This window comes from Ursus americanus, chromosome X (assembly GCF_024610735.1).
Source record: "Ursus americanus isolate L20-20 chromosome X, mUrsAme1.1.p, whole genome shotgun sequence".
NCBI classification, from domain to species: domain Eukaryota; kingdom Metazoa; phylum Chordata; class Mammalia; order Carnivora; family Ursidae; genus Ursus; species Ursus americanus.
In genome coordinates, this window is record NC_142164.1 from 83,632,896 (window position 1) to 83,654,578 (window position 21,683).

The 21,683-nt window shown below is 45.8% G+C and overlaps 1 protein-coding gene across 1 annotated transcript in view; it reads left to right on the forward strand.

Annotated features, from left to right (window-relative positions):
- The window catches only part of SLC9A7 (solute carrier family 9 member A7), a 132,745-nt gene that overhangs the window by 72,083 nt on the left and 38,979 nt on the right, over nucleotides 1–21,683 (forward strand). The window contains exons 6-12 of the mRNA XM_087860309.1: nucleotides 9,701–9,806; nucleotides 10,140–10,269; nucleotides 11,951–12,080; nucleotides 13,521–13,609; nucleotides 13,702–13,815; nucleotides 16,566–16,677; nucleotides 20,487–20,640. Coding sequence (XP_087716435.1) covers nucleotides 9,701–9,806; nucleotides 10,140–10,269; nucleotides 11,951–12,080; nucleotides 13,521–13,609; nucleotides 13,702–13,815; nucleotides 16,566–16,677; nucleotides 20,487–20,640 — 835 coding nt within the window. The remainder of the gene's footprint in view (nucleotides 1–9,700; nucleotides 9,807–10,139; nucleotides 10,270–11,950; nucleotides 12,081–13,520; nucleotides 13,610–13,701; nucleotides 13,816–16,565; nucleotides 16,678–20,486; nucleotides 20,641–21,683) is intronic.

Genomic DNA, 21,683 nt, shown 5'->3' on the forward strand with positions numbered 1-21,683 from the left:
AAAAAATACATAACAAATTTTACCATCTTCATCATTTTTAAGTGTGTACAGTTTGGCAGTGTCAAGTCTGTTCACACTGTCGTGCAACCAACCTCCAGAACATTTTCATTTTGCAAAACCGAAACTCTGTACACATTAAATGATAACTCCTGCATTTGCATCTCCCTCCAGTCCCCAGCAAGCACCGTTCTTCCTGTCTCTGTGAGTGTGACTACCCTAGCTACTTTGCAGAAGCTGAAATCATGCCGTGCTTGTGTTTTTATGTGTGGCTTATTTCACTCTGCATAATGTCTTCACGGTTCATCTGTGTGGTAGCACGTGTCAGAGATTCCTTCCTTTTCAACACTGAGTCATATTCCCCTATGCGTTTACACCACATTCTGTTTACGCATCCATCCACAATGGACACTTGCATTGCTTCTACCTGTATTTCCCTTTTGTCTTTCATTTTAGAATGTCTAATATAGCCATAATTTTTACACTTAGACGGTCTTCTTCCTCGGTGTTGTGCTTTCACTTCATTTAGGAAATCACATTTCATTTAAATAAGACCTTTTCTTAGTGGAAAGGCACGCGGTACCTGCAGTGAATGTACTGTCCTTGTAAACTCCTTTTTTGCTCAGTATTCCTGCGTGACAATACACTGTGACCTGATTCCTATTCATAAATCTCTTACCTTGTACTTTTCGAGTGTTAGTCGAACCACCTCTTTAAAGTGGAATTATTATATGCCCACCCCGCTCTGCAACTCAAGAAGAAACAAACAAAAAGACCTCCCTTTTCCAAGTTGGAACCTATAATTAAATCATTATTTATTATTATTTCCTCTGATGTCAACCATTGAGAGGACATTGTAGGCAAAGAACTTATGGAGAAAGAGATGGTCCTGTCCCAGTAGTGGAGGTGGAAAGGCCAACATTTATGATGCCCTCTAACATTCTGGACAGGAATGATTTTACAGATACTAAGATTCTCCCCACCACACAACTGTACCACGCCACGTGGGTGTCCTCTAGATCAGTGAGATGACAGAAATGTTCTGTGTTCTATGCCCAGTCCAGTGTGGTAGCCAGTAGCCACATGTGGCTTCCCCTCGAAATGAGGGGTAGTTCAACTGAAGTACTGACTTTAAAATTTTATTTTATGTTAAGTAACTTAAATTTAAATAGCTACATGTGCCTAGTAGCTATCATATTGGATAGTACAGCCTAGCCAGTTGTCTGGTTCTGAAAACTGCCGCTGTTCCAAAAACCATTGACCTCTCTTACCGCCATAATTTATTTCAAACACTAAGTGAATCGAGATCAAAGACTCGGCTGGTTGAAGCACCCTGGTTTTTGAAAAAGAGTGTGGGATGTGGAGTTGCAGGCCAGAGTTTGAGTCCTCGACCTGCCAGTCGCTGACCAGGGGGCCTGGGTACACTTTCTTTCCTCTGTGGCAGTTTCTCAGACATGAAATAGGAATAGGGTTACCTATTTCCCAGGGCTATCATGAGCATTAAATGAACTAACACATGTAAAGCACTGGCCACAGAATGTGCTGATCATGTTGGTCTTTATCCACGTCTGGTCCAGCAGAGATTTCTTTGGTTTCCCCATTTGTTTTAATGATCTCTCCTTTTGGTTTTGCTAGTCAGGTTTTTTTAAGTTTATTTATTTATTTTTTTAGTAATCTCTACACTCAGTGTGGGGCTCAAACTCATGACCCCAAGATCAAGAGTTACATGCTCTTCTGACTGAGCTGGCCAGGCACCCCCCCATTTTTTTTTTAAGATTTATTTATTTGAGAGAGAGAGAGAGAAAGACCACTCGGGGCGGGGTGGGGAAGGGTCAGAAGGAGAGAGAGAATCCTGAAGCAGACTCCCTGCCGAGTGCGGAGCTCGACACAGGACTCGATCCCAGGATCCTGAGATCATGGACCTGAGCGAAAATCAAGAACCAGACATTAACCAACTGAGCCATCCAGGCACCCCACCACCCCATGTTTTTTTAAAAATAAATAACAGGTCATCACTTAATTCAAACATGTTTCTAAAGAGCACTCAAGGGGCGTCTGGGTGGCACAGCGGTTAAGCGTCTGCCTTCGGCTCAGGGTGTGATCCCGGCATTCCCGTAAGACCAAACTGACTTGTGAGATCGAGCCCCACATCAGGCTCCTCCGCTGGGAGCCTGCTTCTTCCTCTTCCACTCCCCCTGTTTGTGTTCCCTCTCTCGCTGGCTGTCTCTATCTCTGTCAAATAAAGAAATAAAATCTTTAAAAAAAAATAAAGAGCACTCAAAAAATAGTTTTATTATTTTCATACTACAATGTCTGTGACTATCTCCAAATACGTGTCTATTGAGAAAAAGATTCAGTGTAAGTCTAAGAAAGGTGTTTAGTCTCTCTGAAAATATATTACTAACTATACTCACCTGTAACTTTTTAAAAAAAGATTTATTTGAGAGAGAGAGAAATGTAGAGGGGCAGAGGGAGAGGGAGAGAATCTCAAGGAGACTCCCCACAGAGCATGGAGCCCAATATGGGGCTCGATCTCACAACTCTGAGATCACAACCTGAGCTGAAACCAAGAGTCAAATGCTTAACCGACTGAGCCACCCCAGTGTCCCCTCATCTGTAACTTTATCACTAACTTCCTACTCTAGTACCAGCAATAAGCAAAAGGAGGTTAGTGTAATATAAAGTTCACTGATATTGTTTTCTGACCTATTAGTGTTGCTTCATTTAATTGATGGAAAGGCTTGTTTATTCAGATTATCTTCCTAATTGTTTACTTCCCTTTAGTGTGTCCATGCTGTGGTAGAAATTAATGAAGGCATCACCATGACGTACCGTTGTTGTTTGGCCTGTGAAGATTGGCACAGTACGGGTTTTATATGAATGAAAGTTCTAGAAAATTGGAAGTTTAAACTTATTAAACACCAGGACATTAGCTGCTTTTTAATGGAAATCTTTTTGAAATGTAGACTGTTTTTAAAATTAAATTATTAATTTAAATTAAATTAATTTAATTTAATAAAGTAAATTAAAAGTCTTTTACCAGCTTCCTAAAAATCTGTTGTTTGAAAACTTGGGCCATAAAAGAGATAAAAACTTAAGTGCAGAGTTAGGAGGGACCGTAAGACCAAACTGACTTCTTGTGCCTGGTGCATCAAACCAAAATTCCAGTATCGGGATATGTGGTGGTCTTGACGGATACGACGAATCCGAGTCCTTGTCCCTGATTACATCATATTTGGCTCGAGACACCAGTCTTCCGGTCTTCCCCTGGAAGGGGGCACCCTATGTGCGGGGTGGTGGAGGCGGCTCTGTGACCCGCAGTCATCTCCCTTCTGTGGTTATGTGTCAAGGGTGCCACGTGGACTGTTACTTTAGACGGATCCACGCAGTTCAGCGAAGGACAATGTACATTTCCCCCCAGAGCGCGTCTCTAGCAGCTACCAGAGAAAATGAGTTGCTCTTCCTTCCCGCACACCATTATGAAGCGATTCCTCTCATTTTAATTCTGTCACTTCGACGCCCCTCGGGCCACTCAGGCCTACTCACAGGCTTCAGAATCGTGATCGGTCCGGTCGGAGAGTAATTCTCTAGTCGCATCTCCCGGGCTGCTCATTCTCTGGCTTATGCTTTGAGACTCAGTTCCAGTATGCCACCTGCCTACACGCTCTGCCCTCACTCCTCAGCCACCCTCTCCCGCAGCTCCGGAGTCAAGTCTGTGCTGTGCCTAACCGTACTTGCCACTTGGTACTGAGTGCTCGCAGGTGCTGAGTGCTCTTTCCTACACAGCTGAAGTGTTCCAGCGAAGTTCGTTCGTTGAATGAGCAAATTCAGGTTCTTGAATTTTCCTTCTTCCTACATCTGCCGTTTAATTTTTCCCCACTACTTTTTAGATGCCTGTACCCAAGGTCTTCGGTTAGTTAATTGTCATTTCTTAGGCCGTGTCCAGTTAGAGGCAGCCCTGGTGACCCTGCTGTCTGTGATTTCAAGGGTCCCACTGTGGGGGGGGGGTAGTCTGTGTACTCTCCCCCATGCGCCCCTCCTGAGCCAGCCAGTCTGTCACCGCTGTTTTATAAAGTGATGGGCGGGGAGAATGAGAAATTGAAAATCAGAGCAGCCAAATTCAGACGGGGGCCATGGAGGTGTTCGTTGTCAGTACTATGAACTATGCAAGCCTCTCTTGTCATGGTAAGCAAGCTAGCTGCACGTTGTCATTTTGTTTTACTACTGTGAACTGTAGTGTTTCAGGAAAACGGTGCTTAAAGTCAAAAGGGCTCTGGAAAACCATGGCGCTCAACACCCCCCCCCCCCGCTTCACTAAATCTTTGGACTTGGCCGTGTGCTAAGTTCTCATAACCCTTTGGTGGCTGTGTGGGATGGCTTCTGTTTTCCCCTCCAGATTTACTCACCACCCTTCTCCGCCCTCCTTTGGGCGCCAGGAGGCTGATTTGTATGGAAGATTTCACAGGTTCTTTTGCCTTCTGGTTTCCCATTAGATTTGTCCATAGGGGAGTACCCGTGGGAGACTGGAAGGAGGGTAGAGATGTGGGCTTCTTCGGGCTGGCTGTGTCCCTTGATCAGAGGACACAGATCCCATCAGGTGACCGTCTCTACATGGCTCCTGGTTCAGGCAGTCACACCTTCTCTGGACCCTCTGGGCCTAGGGATAGTATAGGAGAGTCCCTGTTTTCAGCAGCATATCCTGTCCTCTCTCTTGTGGTTTTCCCATACTCTTCCCACGTTTCTATAAACACTCCCTTCATTAAGTACTTCTCAAGTTGCTCAGTTTGAGGGTGTTATCTCTTTCCTGCCAGGATCCTGACTGATAAAGTCCTGGGCCCCAGGTCTCCTGGGCTGCCAGCCCTGTGCTCTGTTCATTGAGATTAGCCTCCACCAGTCGTGAGTCCCCGAGTGACTGATGTGACCAGAGGCCTCTGGTGCCAACCCCCAGGGGACATGTCATATGAGTAATGAATAAAACTTCGCTTGGGTTCAACCACTGAGATTTTAGGAGTTCTGATGCTGCAGCAGAAAGCAGCCCATCAGACAGGGCCTGTTTTTTTTATCTCTGAATTAGGGGAAATGATAGTACTACCCACTTAGGGATGAGGACTAAATGAGATTGTAAAATGTTTATCATAGTGCCTGCTTCATGCTTAGTCCTTATTAATCGTTGCTGTTGTTATTAGCATTGTTAGTTTTTCTTCAACATTGGGTTAAAACAAGATAATTCTTTAAGATTTTATTTATTTATTTGAGAGAGAGAGCATGCATGAGCGGGGGAGGGGCAGAGGGAGAAGGAGAGAGACAAGCAGACTCCCCACTGAGCTGGGAGCCCAACAAGGGGCTCAATCCCAGGACCCTCAAGATTATGACCTGAGCCAAAGTCAGATACCTAACCGACTAAGCCACCCAGGTGCCCCCAAACAAGATAATTCTTATGTCACATGATAATAAACTGCTAGAATAAAGGTTTTATATTAGTCCGGGTTCTTTGGAGAAACAGAATAAATAGGTGTGTGTGTGTGTGTGTGTGTGTGTGTGTGTGTGTGTGTGTGTGTGGACACAGAGAAAGTAAGAAAAGAGATTGAGTGATTATAACCAATTGGGTCATGTAATTATTATGGAGGCTGAGAAGTCCCAAGATCTGCTCTTCAAAGGCCTGAAAACCAGGAAAGCCAATGGTGTAGTTCCAGTCTGGGTCAAGGACAGGAGGGGACCATTGTCCCAGCTGAAAGACGGGCAGCAAGAGCAAATCCTTCCTTACTCTGCCTTCAACTGATCAGATGAGTCCCACCAACATTGGGGACGGCGATCTGCTTTACTCAGTCATCTGATTCGAATGTTAATCTCATCCAAAACCTCACAGACAAGCCCAGAATAATGTTTAACCAAATATCTGAGGCCCCCCCCACCTAGTCAAGTTGACAGATAAAATTCACCCCCACAGGTTTTCTGGAAGGAGCCACAGATACTGTTCATGTAACAAATAATTCACAGAATAAGAATTTTGTAGCCAAATCCCTAAAGGTTTTTCCTGTTGTGTTACTTGATAAAGTGTACTTAAGGATGGATGAAAGAGACTGACCTTGTGCCTTGTGTTAGGAAGATGACATGTCCTCCAGGAACTGTAGCTTCTGGCAACGCCCCCCCCCCATAGTGATTTGAGCACGTGGATGTATAATTACCTGGAGCAGCCTCATGATAGAGTCGACATCTTTCCTATCCAGATTGTTCTTTTGCTTACTCTCAGTAAGTAAATTAAAGTTTCTGAAAAGGAAAGCATGAGGGGGACAATGTAGTTTTGGAATCTTCCTTAACCCCTGACAGAAATGGAGGAAGCAGGACAGCAAAAGAAAAAACACAGAGCTACCGCTAGCTGACTGAGTACCCATGAATCCCCAAATGTCTGCTGGGGTCCAACCACCAGCAGCGGTGAGACTCAGGGGTGGGAACAGCAGCTGTGCAGGAGGAAATAGAAGGGGAGAAGAGGAGGCCGCTGATCCTTTTGACTGCCAGGGAACTTCCCCCAGGTATTCACCCTCAAAAGGACACGTATTGGATAACAACAGTTGAAACTGGGAGGCACTTTACAGGCTGCAATCTGTGGGTGACAGCGAGGACACTGGAGGAGGTGCAAGCCTGCCAAAGTGACCCAAGCCCTCAGGGGTCAAAAAAAAAAAAATCTCACTGGAAGGACGGAGCCACTCCCTAAAAATGAACCGCTAAGGACCACAGACCCTGCGTGACAGGGCATTAAAGGAGAAAGCAAGCTCAGATACCAATGGAGGAAGAGACCAAAGGAGGAAGATATCATGAGTATTGAGGGGGTGGCTACACTCTGAGACCACATTTTCGGTACTTCAGCATAAAACCAGCAGAGGGAGCCCTAGAGCCATGAAAGGAGGAAAGCTAGTCTGGGCCTTCCCCCTCCCACCTCACTTAGAATGAGCAGCAGAAGTGATTGAGATAGGACTTCATGCAAGACTATTGCAAGAAAAAATGAAGATAGCCCCTCTGAATAATAAAGTTGCAGATAAATAATATCAGCAAAATAGGCTACCAAAGCAGAATATTACTAATATTCCAATCGAAGGTAAAGGAAATTCAGGGGGCGCCTGGGTGGCTCAGTTGGTTGAGCATCAGACTCTTGGTTTCCGCTTGGGTCGTGATCTTGGGGGTCGTGGGATCGAGCCCCGCATCAGGCTCTGCATTCAGTGCGGAGTCCGCTTGTCCCTCTCCCTCTGCTCTTCACCCCACCTCACTTGCTTGCGCACTCTCTCTCTCAAATAAAATCTTTTAAAAAAAGATTCAGAAAATGATAGAAGTTATGAAAGAACTGTATACATCGGGATTGGAAAATTCAGAACTGAGAGGAGTAAACGATAGGCATTGTGGAAAGAGTTGACAGAAAGGAACAGACAAGGAATCCAAGCAGTAAACAAGATGTAAAAAAAAAAAACTACTTCAAAAAATAAATTTAAAAATGGACAAAACCAAGCAGTAGTGTGAGGGAGTATACATGAGGTGATCAAACTGTAGGGAAATGCAAGAAAACGATTACTGTAAAATCAGGTTGGTGTTTACATTTGGGTGAAAGAAGGGGCTTGAAATTAGCCCAGATAGGTGGGCTTCCAAGGGGGCTGGCAAAATCCCATACCCTGAACTTGGTGATGGCTACAAGAGGGGTTGGCTTGTAAGAACTCACAAAGGTAAATATTTGTTTGGTTTTGTTTTCTAATTGTGTCCATTAGTAATGCCTTTGGTTGCAAATAGCAGAACAACACGAGCCTTAAGCAAATAGCTGTCTGTCTTAGCTAATGGCCCTCAGCTGGTACCATGGCTTCTGCTACAATCAGGTGTCCGGGCACAATGCCTTTCTAGGGCACTGCCCTCGTGTTTCAGATACACATTTGTTGCCCAGTGGAGGCGAGATGACGATGCTTCATCCAGCCTCTCCATGCTCCTCCGGGCAGGAAGAGGTGATACACACTGCAGGGGAAGTTGGGGAGGCGAGTTTTTAGTTTTTAAAGTCCTTATGGTGGAAACGAACAAAGCAGGAGGTAGTTGGGTGTGAGTGTGGAGAGGAGCCTGCCTGCCTGTGTGTATCTAGGACAGTGGTTCTTTACCGGGGGGTGATTTTGCCCCCGGGAGACATTTGGCAATGTCTGGAGACATTTTTCCTTGTCCCAATTGATGGGGAGTGTGCAGTGCTACTGGTATCTAGTGGGTAGAGGCCAAGAATGCCGCGAAATGTCCTACAAGGCACAGGAAAGCCGCCCACAACAAAGAATCATCATCTGGCCCAACATGTCAGTAGTACCGAAGTTGAGAAACTCCAAAAGGCTTTCAGGGAGAACGTAAGGGCCAAACTAACTTAATCATTTAATAAAAATAGTAATACATTATTTGTCTTTTTTTAAGGATTTATTTATTTAAGAGACAGAGAGGGTAAGAGAGAACGAGTGGGGGAAGGGGCAGAGGGAAAGAATATCCAAGCAGACTCCCTGCTGAGGGCAGAGCCCAATGTGGGGCTCAATCTCACGACCCATGAGATCAGGACCTGAGCCAGAACCAAGAGTCGAATGCTCAACTGACTGAGCCACCCAGGTGCTCCCATTATTTGTCTTTTTTACTTTCATTATTTTATGAGTGTACAGTGGAGTAGAGTTTTCCAGAGGCTGTATAGCATGTGATATTGACTATCTGTTGGTCAAATGCAGAAAGAGATAAGGGAACCATCTGTCTTCCATTAATCTAGACATTAAAGAGATTTGACAAACTGTAAAACAAATGGCTCTCTTCTCAGTAATTTTTTTGTTTTGGAAAATATAATTATTTTTCATTAACAATATGTATGTTAAGGGACTCCTGGGTGGCTCAGTTGGTTAAGCATCTGCCTTCGGCCCAGGTCTTGATATCGGGGTCCTGGGATCCCGTGGGGAGTCTGCGTCTCCCTCTGCCCCTCCCCCCACTCATGCTCTCCTGTGCTCTCTCTCTCTCTCAAATAAATAAATAAATAAAATCTTTTTGAAAATAAGTACATTAACTTATGATGGGGTTTATTCCTAGTTTTAAATGCATAAATATTTAAATTTTTGTTTTATTTAATACCGTAAATATCAATAACTATTTCCCACAAAAAGTAAAGCTCTTTAGGGGCCTCAGTAGTTTTTAAGAGTATAAAGGAGTCCTGAGACCAAAAGTTTAAGAGCTGCTCATCTGGAGAATAGCTGATTTTTCAATGTCTAAGAACTGTGAAGACTATGAGAAGTGGAATTATGTCTGTTCTGTCATAAAAGAAGACTTTCATTATTTCACAGACCTTTGTTAAAGCCTTGTCTGCGCCCTGACCCTATTCTGGGTTCTGGGAACACAGTGGTCAGTGGGTAAAGGGTTTCTGCCTTCGAAGAGATTTCAGTCTACCAGCGGAGCCAAATCACATTCACTGTGATTATTTTTTAAGGTTCCGTAACAGAGGTCTTTTCAAAATGTGATGGGATTGCAGTGGAAAGCACAGGGTTGCGGTGGGATGTTCTTAGAACCGAGACTCCTATCAGACCTCATTCAAATCAGGAAGACTGTCATTTTCATTTCGTTTGTCTCCCAAACCACTCTGCCCCACCAAAAGTAGGAATCACCTCTCTACGTTTGTCACCAGTGGCTTAAGCTGAAACTAATCGATACGCTTCTTGCCCATCTTTAGTGACTGTATTGGCAATATTTAACGAATTGCACGCAGACGTGGACCTTTACGCACTTCTGTTTGGAGAAAGTGTCCTAAATGACGCTGTTGCCATTGTCCTGTCCTCGTAAGTAACAGTATTTCTGCCCGGGGAAGGGAGCCTCTGGCTTCCGGAATGCTCTGGGCTCAATTCAGAGGCTTATCTTAAAAGTGTTGAAGATTGAACTGGGTGTTTTTCTAAATGAGTTTAATCAGCTCTGTTGATAAAGTTATGTTGCTTTGTGCACTTGGCAGCGCTGGGAATGCTGATGCCGGCATAACACGATGGCCACGGGTTAAAGGCATACAGCACGGGGAGTGCTGGGCTGAGTGTAGATACCTACGTTTGCTGACCCTTTTAGGTGCCATGGTGTAAAGGCAGCATGCTCTGTTTTAACTCTCTCTTCTTTTTAAACCCCAGGTCTATTGTTGCCTACCAGCCAGCGGGGCTGAACACGCATGCCTTTGATGCTGCTGCCTTTTTTAAATCAGTGGGCATTTTTCTAGGAATATTTAGTGGCTCTTTTACCATGGGAGCCGTGACGGGCGTTGTGACTGCTCTAATATCCTTTCTGTGGTTTCTCCCCCTGCCTGGGTAGGATGGTGTGCTAGGACACTTGGAAGAACAAGGTCTCGGTTCTTCCTCTCAGAAATGATTTTTTTTTTCCAGAAATGAATGTTAAATCGATGCTTCCACTGGGGCTGGGGGGGGGGGGTCCTGAAATGTATCCCTTTGGTGAAACATGACAGTCGAGTTTGTACCTAGCTAAGAGTTTGAGAAAATGTTTGGGAGTGTGACTCTAGCCTTAGCGCTGTCCCCACCTTTGCATTCTCTCCCTCCGGCAAACCAGTTGGAGATGGGAGTTTGGTGGGGACATTGGTTTTGGAGGGAGGGAAAGAGCCAGGAGGAGGCTGGGGAGCAGGAGGCCAGAAGGGAGCAGGCTGGGAAGCACTTGAGCCTCAAGCCTGCCCTCTGCTGTTGTGGGTCACTCGGGCTACCATGGCCGTAACTACCTGGGGCCAGCAGTGGGAATTACTGCAAGGTGGCCTTCCTTAAGTGAAGGATTGTATCATATTTAGTTAAAAAGCCAACCAACCAACATAAAAGCGAAGAGTGGGATGAGCAGGGCACCCTTTGACAGGTGTGCGGAGTCCTTCATCATATGTTCTTTCAGTGGCATTCAGATCCCTGCCATCCAGTACAACGCAATAGGAGCCACAGACGGCAGCCACGTCCTCTCAGCCTGCAACCAGTATACAAATGATCACTGAGATGTTGTACATGCAATTTCTAGAATAAATCTTTGCAATGTGGCACGTATTTTGCTCTTCCAGCATCTCTCAATTCGGACTAGCCCCATTTCAAGTGTTCAGTAAACACACGTGGCTAGTAGCTACCATATTGGACAGCACGGATCTAGGTGATTTCTTCACAGAGGCCCTTGTGATGCCCTGGGGACTTGCCCTGCTTGGTGAAAGCACTCATGAGATGGTTCCATGCTGGCCCACTGTGGAAGGGCAGCGTTACAAGGGAACTCTCTGGTCCCGGAAGGTGACCCCAGCATCCGGCGTTGTGCATTTTATTCCTTCATTTCTCATGCGTTCATGAGGCACCAGCTGTGGACTCAGTTCATGGCAGCCCACAGAGGTCAGAGTCTCACCGGCCTAGTCTCCCTCCCCAGGCCTGGCTGAGGTACCCCCAGCACTGCTAGAACTAACCTGCCAGTCACCCCTCAGGCCAAGACCGTGCCCCTCAGAGCCATGGGCATTGCAAGGAGCACAGAAAACCTATTTCCGGTTGCTTTAGAAAGCTCCATTTTGAGGTAAAATTCACCCACTTGATGTGTACAAGTAAATGGGTTTGGGTATGTTACATTATTATGTTTTTAAATTGTGATAAAATACACATAACACAATTTGCCACTTTAAGCATATTAAGTGTACAAGTCAGTAGCATTAAGTACATCCACATTGTTTGTGTAACTGTCCCCACCATCTGTTTCCAGATCTTTCTCATCATCCCACACAGAAACAATATCCCCCTTTCTCCTCTCTCCCAGCCCTTGGGAACCTCTTTTCTACTCGAAAACTTGGTTTCTATTACTTTAAAAACCGAGCAGCAGCTTTGGGGCCCCCAAAAGCAGAGTTGAAGGAGAAGGATAGCCCTTAGAGAAGGGGGTCCTGGGCTCACCAAGTGTGGTTCTTGGGGGTGCCAATAACTTGTTCCCAGAGCCAAGTTCCTTGACAGGGGCCCACGTGACCAAGTTTACCAAGCTGCACTGCTTCCCCCTACTGGAGACGGCACTCTTCTTCCTGATGTCCTGGAGCACCTTCCTTCTGGCGGAAGCCTGTGGGTTCACAGGTGGGTTTTCCCTACCCTTGGGCTACCCTTCCTCTCCCTGTAGCGAGGGCTGTGCGAGCTGGAGGGGAGCTCGCGGAGCCGCTGCATGGGGTTGATTCACCGCTCACAGAACGTCCATACGGAGGACTGCTGAGCAAGGCTGGTGTTCTGCTTTAGGAATAATTTTGTTTCCCAGAGCCACACATTTTTAAAGGATGAAATTTATTGTTTCAAGCTCAGTTGTCTCCGAGTACTCACTCCTCCCAACTGCAAGTAGATGTTTAGCTGCAAAGGTTACTGAGTCTACCTCTTAATTGTGCCCTCCATCCCCTAGATGGCTGCTGCTTTCAAAACAGTAACAGACAGCAGATAAAATCTGTCCGCTTGTGAGGGTAACTTTGTCTCTACTCAGATGAACGTGAGCACAGTCTGTCTTTGTTTCCTCTCTGGTCTATTTAATCATTGTTTTTCAATACTGTGTTTTTATGATGTCAATTTCATGTATTATTGATATGAGTAACCTTGTGGTTTTAGTTCTTTGCATTCTCTCATCAAAAAAAAAAAATCACTGAATTTTCCCACTAGAAGATTTAAGTACAATCGCTATACATAATCCAGGTAGTTCGGAAGCCCTTTTATCCCCTTTTCAAAATACTGCAACATATCTTTATATGCAGCATTATAAAATAGCCCACTTCTTTAAAACTTGGCAATTATCTGTAAATGTTGTAGGTATGGCCTGGGTGCGTCAATTGTCTTGCACAACAAAATGGTTGCCATTAATCAGAAATCAAGGTAACCAAGGCTTGGATAAATGACACAGTACCCTGGATCCATTTTGTCTGAAGCCCTGGACCATGCAAAAATAGAAAGCATTTGCTTGCAATTAAATTCATTGCTTCTAAGAACAGAAAGGAACATGACAAAAGGGTATGACGAGCCCTCATGGCCTCTCTTTTTTTTTTTCTTAAGATTCTTTTATTATTTGAGAGAGAGTAGGGGTATAGAGAGAGAGAGAGAGACTCTCAAGCAGACTCCCCGCCAAATGTGGAGCCTGACACAGGGCTCGATCCCATGACCCCAAGATCATGACCTGAGCTGAAATCAAGAGCCGGACGCTTAACTGACGGAACCACCCAGGTGCCCCACAGCCTCTTTGAAAGAATGAATGCTAAATGCCAAATTCAGCAGGAGTTTAGAGGAGAGGAGAAAATGCCCTTAAAACTGGAGCAAGAAGGGAAGTCAGGGACCTTGGCTTTGAAGGAGGGCAGTCAGAAGAAGGAAAGGTGGGGGCGGGGGAGCTTTCAGCAATAGGAAACTTTCCAAACTATTCAGGAAGTTAGATATGTTGGGCTTGCCTACCTTTAGTTTTTGTTTCAGCGGGGGATTTTTTTCCTGCTTCTTTTTTTTCCCCATTGATTTTTTTTTCTTTCTTTCTTTTTTTTTTTAATCTCTCACCAGGCGTTGTGGCTGTCCTTTTCTGTGGAATCACACAGGCTCATTACACCTACAACAATCTGTCGGTGGAATCAAGAAGTCGAACGAAGCAGGTGAGAGTGAGCTCTGGGTCCTCACGAGTTACCTGTGAATACAAGGGAGGAGACCCACAGGGTTTACGGCTTCCTTTTCCCGTCCCGTGCAGCTCTTTGAGGTGTTGCACTTCCTGGCAGAGAACTTCATCTTCTCCTACATGGGCCTGGCGCTGTTTACCTTCCAGAAGCACGTCTTCAGCCCCGTTTTCATCATTGGAGCTTTTGTATCCTTTTTTGGTTCTACTGTTTTCTCTGTGGACAGGTGACCACTGCTGGGGAAGCTATAATAAGAAGAATTTCTGTTTTGGGTGGGTGACTGAGCCAGTGCTAGTTGGTGGTGTTTTTGTGATGAGAAAAAGAAGGCTGTCGCGGTTCGTGAAGCTAAATGTATTTGATCTAAGGATTAGCATTGATCTAAGGTTGTCCTCTCTGCATGTTCTGTGTAAGATGGTTTTTCTGTTGCACTGGTGTTTGGCAGATGGTAGCTTGTTTTGTAAAGCACCCTGCTTTTTATTTATTTATTTATTTTTAAAGATTTTATTTCTTTATTTGTTTGAAAGAAAGAAAGAGCACGCGTGTGCATATGCCTGCAGGGGGAGGGGCAGAGGGGGAGGAAGAGGGACAAGCAGACTCTGCGCTGAGCACGGAGCCCAACATGGACCCTATCCTGGGGCCCCAAGACCATGACCTAAGCTGAAATCAAGAGTCAGATGCTCAACCGACTGAGCCACCCGGCTGCCCCGTAAAGCACCCTTCTTAGCAGATCTAGAAGTTGGCAACTGTGTCAGTCCCAGAATCATTTATATAGCATTGCTGCATGAATGCCAATCCAGGAGGTTCCCGATTTGGAAGACCTGAAGGTTCTTTTACTCTTGTTCTTGACTGCACACTGGTGCAGGCAGTCCTTCTCACGCTGCCCAGGGAAGCCTGTAGGCAATGAACACACTTTCACTGGAGCGTCCCTGCTGTGATAGATCACCGTGGAAAAGACTCCTTTTTTTTTTTTTCCAAAAAAAGAGAGGAGGAAAAGACAAAATGGAAAAATACTTGGTTCCCTGACTTCCCTGACTTAGTTCCATTGTGAGCGCAGCTTTTGGAAGAGAGACACAGTTTTAGGGATTGGCTTCTCTCAAGAGAGGAAGGATGTGAATGCCCAGCAGTGGATCGACAGCTCAGAGTTTTGCTCGCTTGGCCTCAGATCCTGTTGTTTTCATTGACGTGAACTTCTCTGGGGCTTGGAACGGTAGCCGTCCAGCTCAGCCTGGATTTCACAATACTGAGCCGACGTCCCCTGTTGCTGGGCATTTACTCTTGCCTTTTCTGAGGCCTCATGGGTAACCTAAAAAAAAAAAAAGTAGTGTTTTTCTCTTCTGGGCTTTTCATTTATGGGACAGGACTAGGGGACACTCACCAAGCAGCTCCATAGTGACCTTGGCCCATTGCCATGTGGGGGACCTTCCGGTTAGAGTGTTATCTGCTTCACCTGGGGCTGTTTTTCTTAGATTTACACACTCTCCAGACTAACAGCTAAAACTCTGGGGGATCAGCATTCTCGTTCTCGATTCAGAAAGACCTTGCTTGTCCCCTGGATTTGTATTCCTAGCACAGCATCCCGGGAGAGCTAGTGAGAGCGCAGCAGCCCTTGTTTACGGAGGAGGGCCTTGCTGGGGTGGCAGGGGGACAGCGGCCAGCCGGGCCCCCTGGGAATCCCGAAGGCCGCTTACCACTTGAGGTCCTTTGCATGGCTTCTGGGATAGAATGTGCTTTCTAAGCACTACCTGTTTCCTTCTGTTCAAAACAAAACAACACAACCCAGAACCAAACGGGGAAGAAAAAAACCCAGCTCAAAGCAGAAAAAACAGTCAGTCCTTTAGCCTGGAGAAGGCAGAAGACAGTTCCGCCCTCGCTTCTGCCCGAAACAGCTGCAGCTGAAGCGGAAGCTCCCTGTCCCCACGGCTCCCACAGCGGTTTCCTTCTGTGACCAGGGCAGCGTGCACCTCTCCGCTGGGCCCTGTTCTAAACTCAGCAAGTGACGAATGACCCGTTTCCCTGAATTCTTCGCTTTCCACAGCAGAGCTCCCCTTCCACACTCCCCCATTTCCATGTGTCACATTTGAGCCACTTGGGTCGAAAAGTCTCCCCCTCACATTGAGTCTTGTGAGGGATAGGAATGCTTCTTCAGTGGCCCAAGTACTTGAAGTTTCCGCACCAAGTTTCTCACTCGTAGCATCTTCCCGGTCCTTTTGGGCCCCTACTGTTTACTGCCTGCTGAAGCTTATGAGCTCTTACCCAGGAAACTGGCTCTTTCCTGCTTGACCTGGACATTAGGCGTTTGTTCCTCATGTGACTTTCCTTCTCATGGAGCCCAAGCTACTATTTGCTCCTCTCAGTGCACCCCCCCAACCCCTGCCGTGGTACCTGAGCTTATTTCTGGACTCATTTTTAGAGAAATGGGAGACTTGGTCCACACCAGCTTAATTAAATCAAGAAGTTATAACAGGGGCGCCTGGGTGGCTCAGTCGGTGAAACGTCTGCCTTCGGCTCAGGTCATGATCCCGGGATCCTGGGATCAAGCCCAGCATTGGCCTCCTCACTCAGTGGGGGACCTGCTTCTCCCTCTGCCTCTGCCTCTCCCCCTGCTTGTGCTCTTGCTCTCGTGCTCTCTCTCTCAATAAATAAATAAACTCTTTTAAAAAAAGAAGTTACAACAGCACATTTAACAGGTTAGGAATTACCTCAGGTGGGAGCCAGGAGGTTGGGAAAGTTGTCTGGCTGAATCCCCGCTTGTTGCTGAGACTCGTTTCCAGGGAGACTGGACAGACTGGCTGCCTTGTGCAACCATCCTAATCTTCGTGCAGTTATCTCCTGCTCATGAGGTGTCACAGCATCCCTAAAATTCTCTGCTCCACCAGAGGCTGTGGGAAGGTGCCGTTCTAGAAACCTCTTGGGTCCTTAACCTCCACCCGGTGGCCAGGTCGCCATCTTCCTGGGCAGAGCCGCGCACATCTACCCACTCTCCTTCTTCCTCAACTTGGGCAGAAGGCATAAGATTGGCTGGAACTTTCAACACATGATGATGTTTTCAGGTAAAAAACCATACATGTAAAGAGAATGAGTTTTATTCGGCAGGAATGTTGGCATGATTAAAATATAATCGATAAGTTTCATAAAGCGACAGAAGTTCAAAGTCCCGGTTCTTTTGCATCCCCTGCAGTGCTGAGTAGACTGATGTACATGTTAGAGTTAATATTGATTTTGCAAACCGTACTATCAAATGCGAACATTCTCCCCTAAAATATCCACATCTTCATTTTTATCTCTACCACCCGTGTGGACCCGGAGCTATATAAGTATTTAAAGTGCTTGATTGTTTCCTGGTAGATGTTCATAACCCTTAATCTTCCAGAAGGGCTCCAGACCTAAAATTAGAAGGGAGGTAGGTCTTTAATGAGAAAGAACACAGGCCAGGTCACTCGGTACCTCCCAGCTGCAGTATCCACTCTTGTAAAATAATGAAATTGAGCTAATTAGTTGACGTTCCTCCTAGCTCCAGCTTTCTCCGAAGCATTAAAACAAAACAAAACAAAACAAAACCCAAAAAACCACTTGCATAAACAAGATGAGCCCCAAACAGGAAGTTAACAGCAGTGATAGTTCTGCTTGATGTATACTGTCTCCCAGATGCCCCCCTCTCCTGTAAAGCTGAGAAATGTGCAGAAGCCACCGAGGGGACCAAGGACAGTAAAATATGCGGAGGTAAAGGAAGGAGAGAGCCACTGGCATGAGTTCACGGCACAGTAAAGCATCAGGCATTATAGACGAGCCCCACGTTAGAGCGTCTTTGCGGAGCAGAGGGAGGAGATGGTGGGGCAGAAGGCCACAGTGATCCTTCAAGGTACCTCTGGCCTCTGCGGGGGTGGGGAGGGGCTGTGCAAAAGGCAAAGTTAGTAGCCGCCCTTGACTGCGACATCGTAGTTCTCCGGGGCCTCAGGGCCTTCCTGAGCTCTCACCACCAGGCCCTGCGCAGCGGAAGCGCTTGCTCTGTGTAGTACTTGCTTAAGTCTGCACTGAGATAGGCAGCCCGCCACAGCAAGTGCCTTTCACTCGGACGCACGTTCATGGGGCATCCGCTTTTATAAGCCACAGTTCTGGGTTCTGGAGGAGACCAAGACGGCCTCCTTGCAAAGAGCTAGCTTCCTGTGGAGAGAGGGTGGCGCATTGCACATGAAAGGTGTGGAATCACGGTGGAGAAGAGGCGGGCCTAGGGCCATCTTTACCAAGGGGGAAGCCTTCTACCTGGGCTTGCCAGAAATGGGTCTCACGAGGCAGCAGGTTGGACAAGCAGGAAAGCATTACCAGGCGTGGCTTTTTCCAGGAAGGGCAGCAGTGTGGTTTCACTGTAAGACACGGTGGCTAGTGCAGAAGGAGGGTAAGGTGGGACGGGAAAATTGCATCTAGGCTGCTCCACTGTTGGGAGTCTGGACCACAGAGAAGCCCCAGTACTGTGCCAAAGAGTTTAGGCTTGACTCAGGAGCAGCTGGGCAGCTTTAGAAGTTTCTGAGGAGGGCATGCCGAGATCCTCCTTCCATATCAAGAAAGTGCTCCTGGAAAAGAGCAACACCAGCTGGAGACAGCTCAGTCACCTGGATGAACTTGAAGTATGTTCATTATTTCCTGCACTAAAAGACTGAGAAGTACACGGAGCTGTTTAAAGATATCTCCTGTAAAAACTATTTCCTGCCGGGGGCAATCTCACCATCGAAAGGAACTCAGTTCTTCAAAGTGATGAAAAACCCAAGGCTTCTCTTTCATATCGCTTACAGCGTTTACCTCATAAAATAAAGACGAATGTAGCGCGCATTGTCTCTCTCTGACCCCCAAGTTTTCTTCTTTGAGACAACATCCCTTTAGAGGCTGAAATATTGATTGTCGACAAAGCTGGCCGTTGAGCCATCTAGACGTGCATAAGCATCTCCGTAGCACAGATTAATAGAAAACATTAACTTTGTTTTTTCATGTCACTTTTTGGAATCATTCTGTAGTGAATTGTGAAGTTCTCAGATGAGTGAATTTGCAAAATTATCTGGAAAGGTAGGAAACCATACAGATAGAGTGGGTATAACTTTTCATTCTCTCATATGATATACACAGTTGACCCCCCCCCCCCCGGTGAACAGGAATTTATACGAGGTATCTATTAAAGACCATGGATTTGCTATAAAACAAATGATGAGCATGCTTTGGAGAAGGAACAAAAGAGCTTACAAAGGCAAACCTTAAAATATGTGTGCTTAATCTTTTTTTTAAATCAAACAACATTTTATTAAATGTAACATAAATAAAATCTAATGCAAGATCAAAACATGAGAACTCACATAAAAGAACAAGTATTTGTGAATATATTAAGAAATATTCACAATTGGGGTGCCTGGGTGGAATTTTTTACACTGAAAATCTCAGTTGAATATACTCATAAATTTTCACATACTGGAGAATATTTCTTATTGACAGCCTACATTAACATATCTCCTCTTTCTTAAATACTTCCCAATATATCTCACACTGATGAGCACTTAATAGATACATGTTCCCGGGGCGCCAGACTTAAGTCTGCCTTCGGCTCAGGGCGTGATCCTGACGTTCTGGGATCGAGCCCCACATCAGGCTCTTCCACTAGGAGCCTGCTTCTTCCTCTCCCACTCCCCCTGCTTGTGTTCCCTCCTTCGCTGGCTGTCTCTATCTCTGTCAAATAAATAAATAAAATCTTTAAAAAAAAAAGAAATAGTCACAATTGTTTCAGTTCCTTTGTGAGTGTTGCACTATGTAGATCAAAACATATGCTCTTAAAATTAAAGGTAAGGAATATACTTAACTACATCAATTTAATATATGTTTCGCAGGGTTTTGGGTTTTTTTTTACTATAGTCGACACACAATGACACGTTAGTTTCAGATGTACAACACAGTGATTCAACCTCTCTGTAGGTTGTGCTGTACTCACTATAACTATTTGGTGCTTAATCTTAAAACCCGTTAACGTGCATGAAGGGTCAGCCAACTGTAGTTCCTGGGCCAAATCATATACTTCACGGCTAAGAATGGCTTTTACAGATGGCCATGTACAGTCTGCGTGATGATAGGAGACCCTAACTTTGAAATCCAATCAAGTGACATCTCCTCCTCCAAAAGAATTCCATTGTTTTGATTAACGCACCTGTATTACAACAAATTGTACCCAGTTACTATTGTTCCGTTCTTGGTTTTTGTCGAGAAGATTTTGTGGAAATCTGTTTTTTCTCTTATATGTCAGTACCTGCACAGTATCCTTGGTTTTTCCCCTTGCCCCATAAAGCCTAACATATTTAATATCTGACCCTTTACAGAAAAAGTTGCCAACGCCTGATGTAGACCGGGTTATATCGTTACATCTCCGTGTGGCTTTGCTAAGGAAACGCTGAACTGTTCTGTGGTTCACGGCACACAGACCACAAATACGCATTTGCCATATTCATACCTAGCTTGTTGCTTCAGTTTATAATGACTGGATGCTTGGATCACAGACCTAGAGAGCTTATGTTATTATTTCTTATTTACATTTCTTTTTACTTCGTGTCACCAGCAAGAGAACTATTTCAGTAATAAGAATCTGTTATTGTCTCAAAACGTGCCATACAAAGTACTGCAGTGTTTTTCTCATTACATTTGGGCATTTTGCAAAAGAAAACTTGCCAACAGGAGAAAACTGCATTCCCTGAAATTTCTTCTTTCCCAGTAAGACAACTGGACTCCCACAGCACACGCGGACTCAGTTTATTAGCCCCGAGTGGCAGCAGCGGATTTGAGGACACATTATCATTTGCCCTTATAACCAAATCTTCTTCTCTGGTCCCCGCAGGCCTCCGGGGGGCCATGGCATTCGCTCTGGCCATCCGAGACACAGCATCCTACGCTCGCCAGATGATGTTCACGACCACCCTCCTCATTGTCTTCTTCACCGTCTGGATCATCGGTGGAGGCACGACGCCCATGTTGTCATGGCTTAACATAAGGTCGGTTTGAAACCACGGCCAGTTTGGCGTCTAACCCAGGGGGTGAGACAGCTTAGTGCGTGGAAGGTTCTTACGGGGTTTGGTTTGGTTTGCGGGAGGGATTGAAAATAAAAAGCCATAAGTAAAAATTCAGAATATTGACTTTTCCACGAGAAAAAAAGGTGGGCATGAAAATTTCTCAGTACGAAAACACAAGGCCTCAGAAACACCTGGACCTTACTAGAACAGTGACACTAGAGCAGGAATGCCAAAGTCTTACAGCTGCAGGCAAGAGAATGGACGTCCCAGCTGGCAACGTCTGGCATCTCACATTCCTTTGAAATCGCACCTACGGCCTTCAAAACAAGCTCCTCCACCAGAAATGAAAAGAGGCATTTCAAGTTTTGTTTCTAGGAGGAAACCGTTCACGCTGTCTCTTTTCGCTCGAGGGTGCAAAAGAGGTGACATTTCCTGCGTTACCCTCGTTTGTTGTGGCCTCATGGATGTCCCCTCCCTGTAGTTTTGCAGCTGTGTCAGGATGGAAAGCCCTGACCGAAATTAAACTTTTTTAAAGAGCGTTTGAATCCCAAAGGGTGCTTGCAAGCTCCAGTACCTTAGGGTAAGGAGTCCCAGAGCCGAAGTCTGGCTCTGGTTCAAGGCAAGCCCTTCATGTGTTTGGGCCTCAGCTTCCCTTGACGCCGAGCGAAGGCAAGCTGTCAGATCTTCTGCAGGCCCCTTCAGCTGTCAGTGTGTGTGCTGTGCCCCACTGGGGGCGCTCCCACCACCTCGCTCAGTGTGGGGTCTACGGAGGAAGAATGTGGTCAGGACCCGAGACAACGCTAGGGTCGTGCGCGGGTATGAAGGCGAATTCCCTGAAAAGCCACAAGGTGGCAGTGTTTTGTTTTTGGTTTTGCTTTTTTTTTTCTTTCTCTGCTGGCTTTTAGTTCACATTTCCTTCTCTGAAATACAGAATGCCCCACACTGACAGCAGCAGAGCATACGTAGCTTGGAGCAGACAGAACCTACAAAGATCTCATAGTCAAACCTTAGAGTCAGGGGGGAAA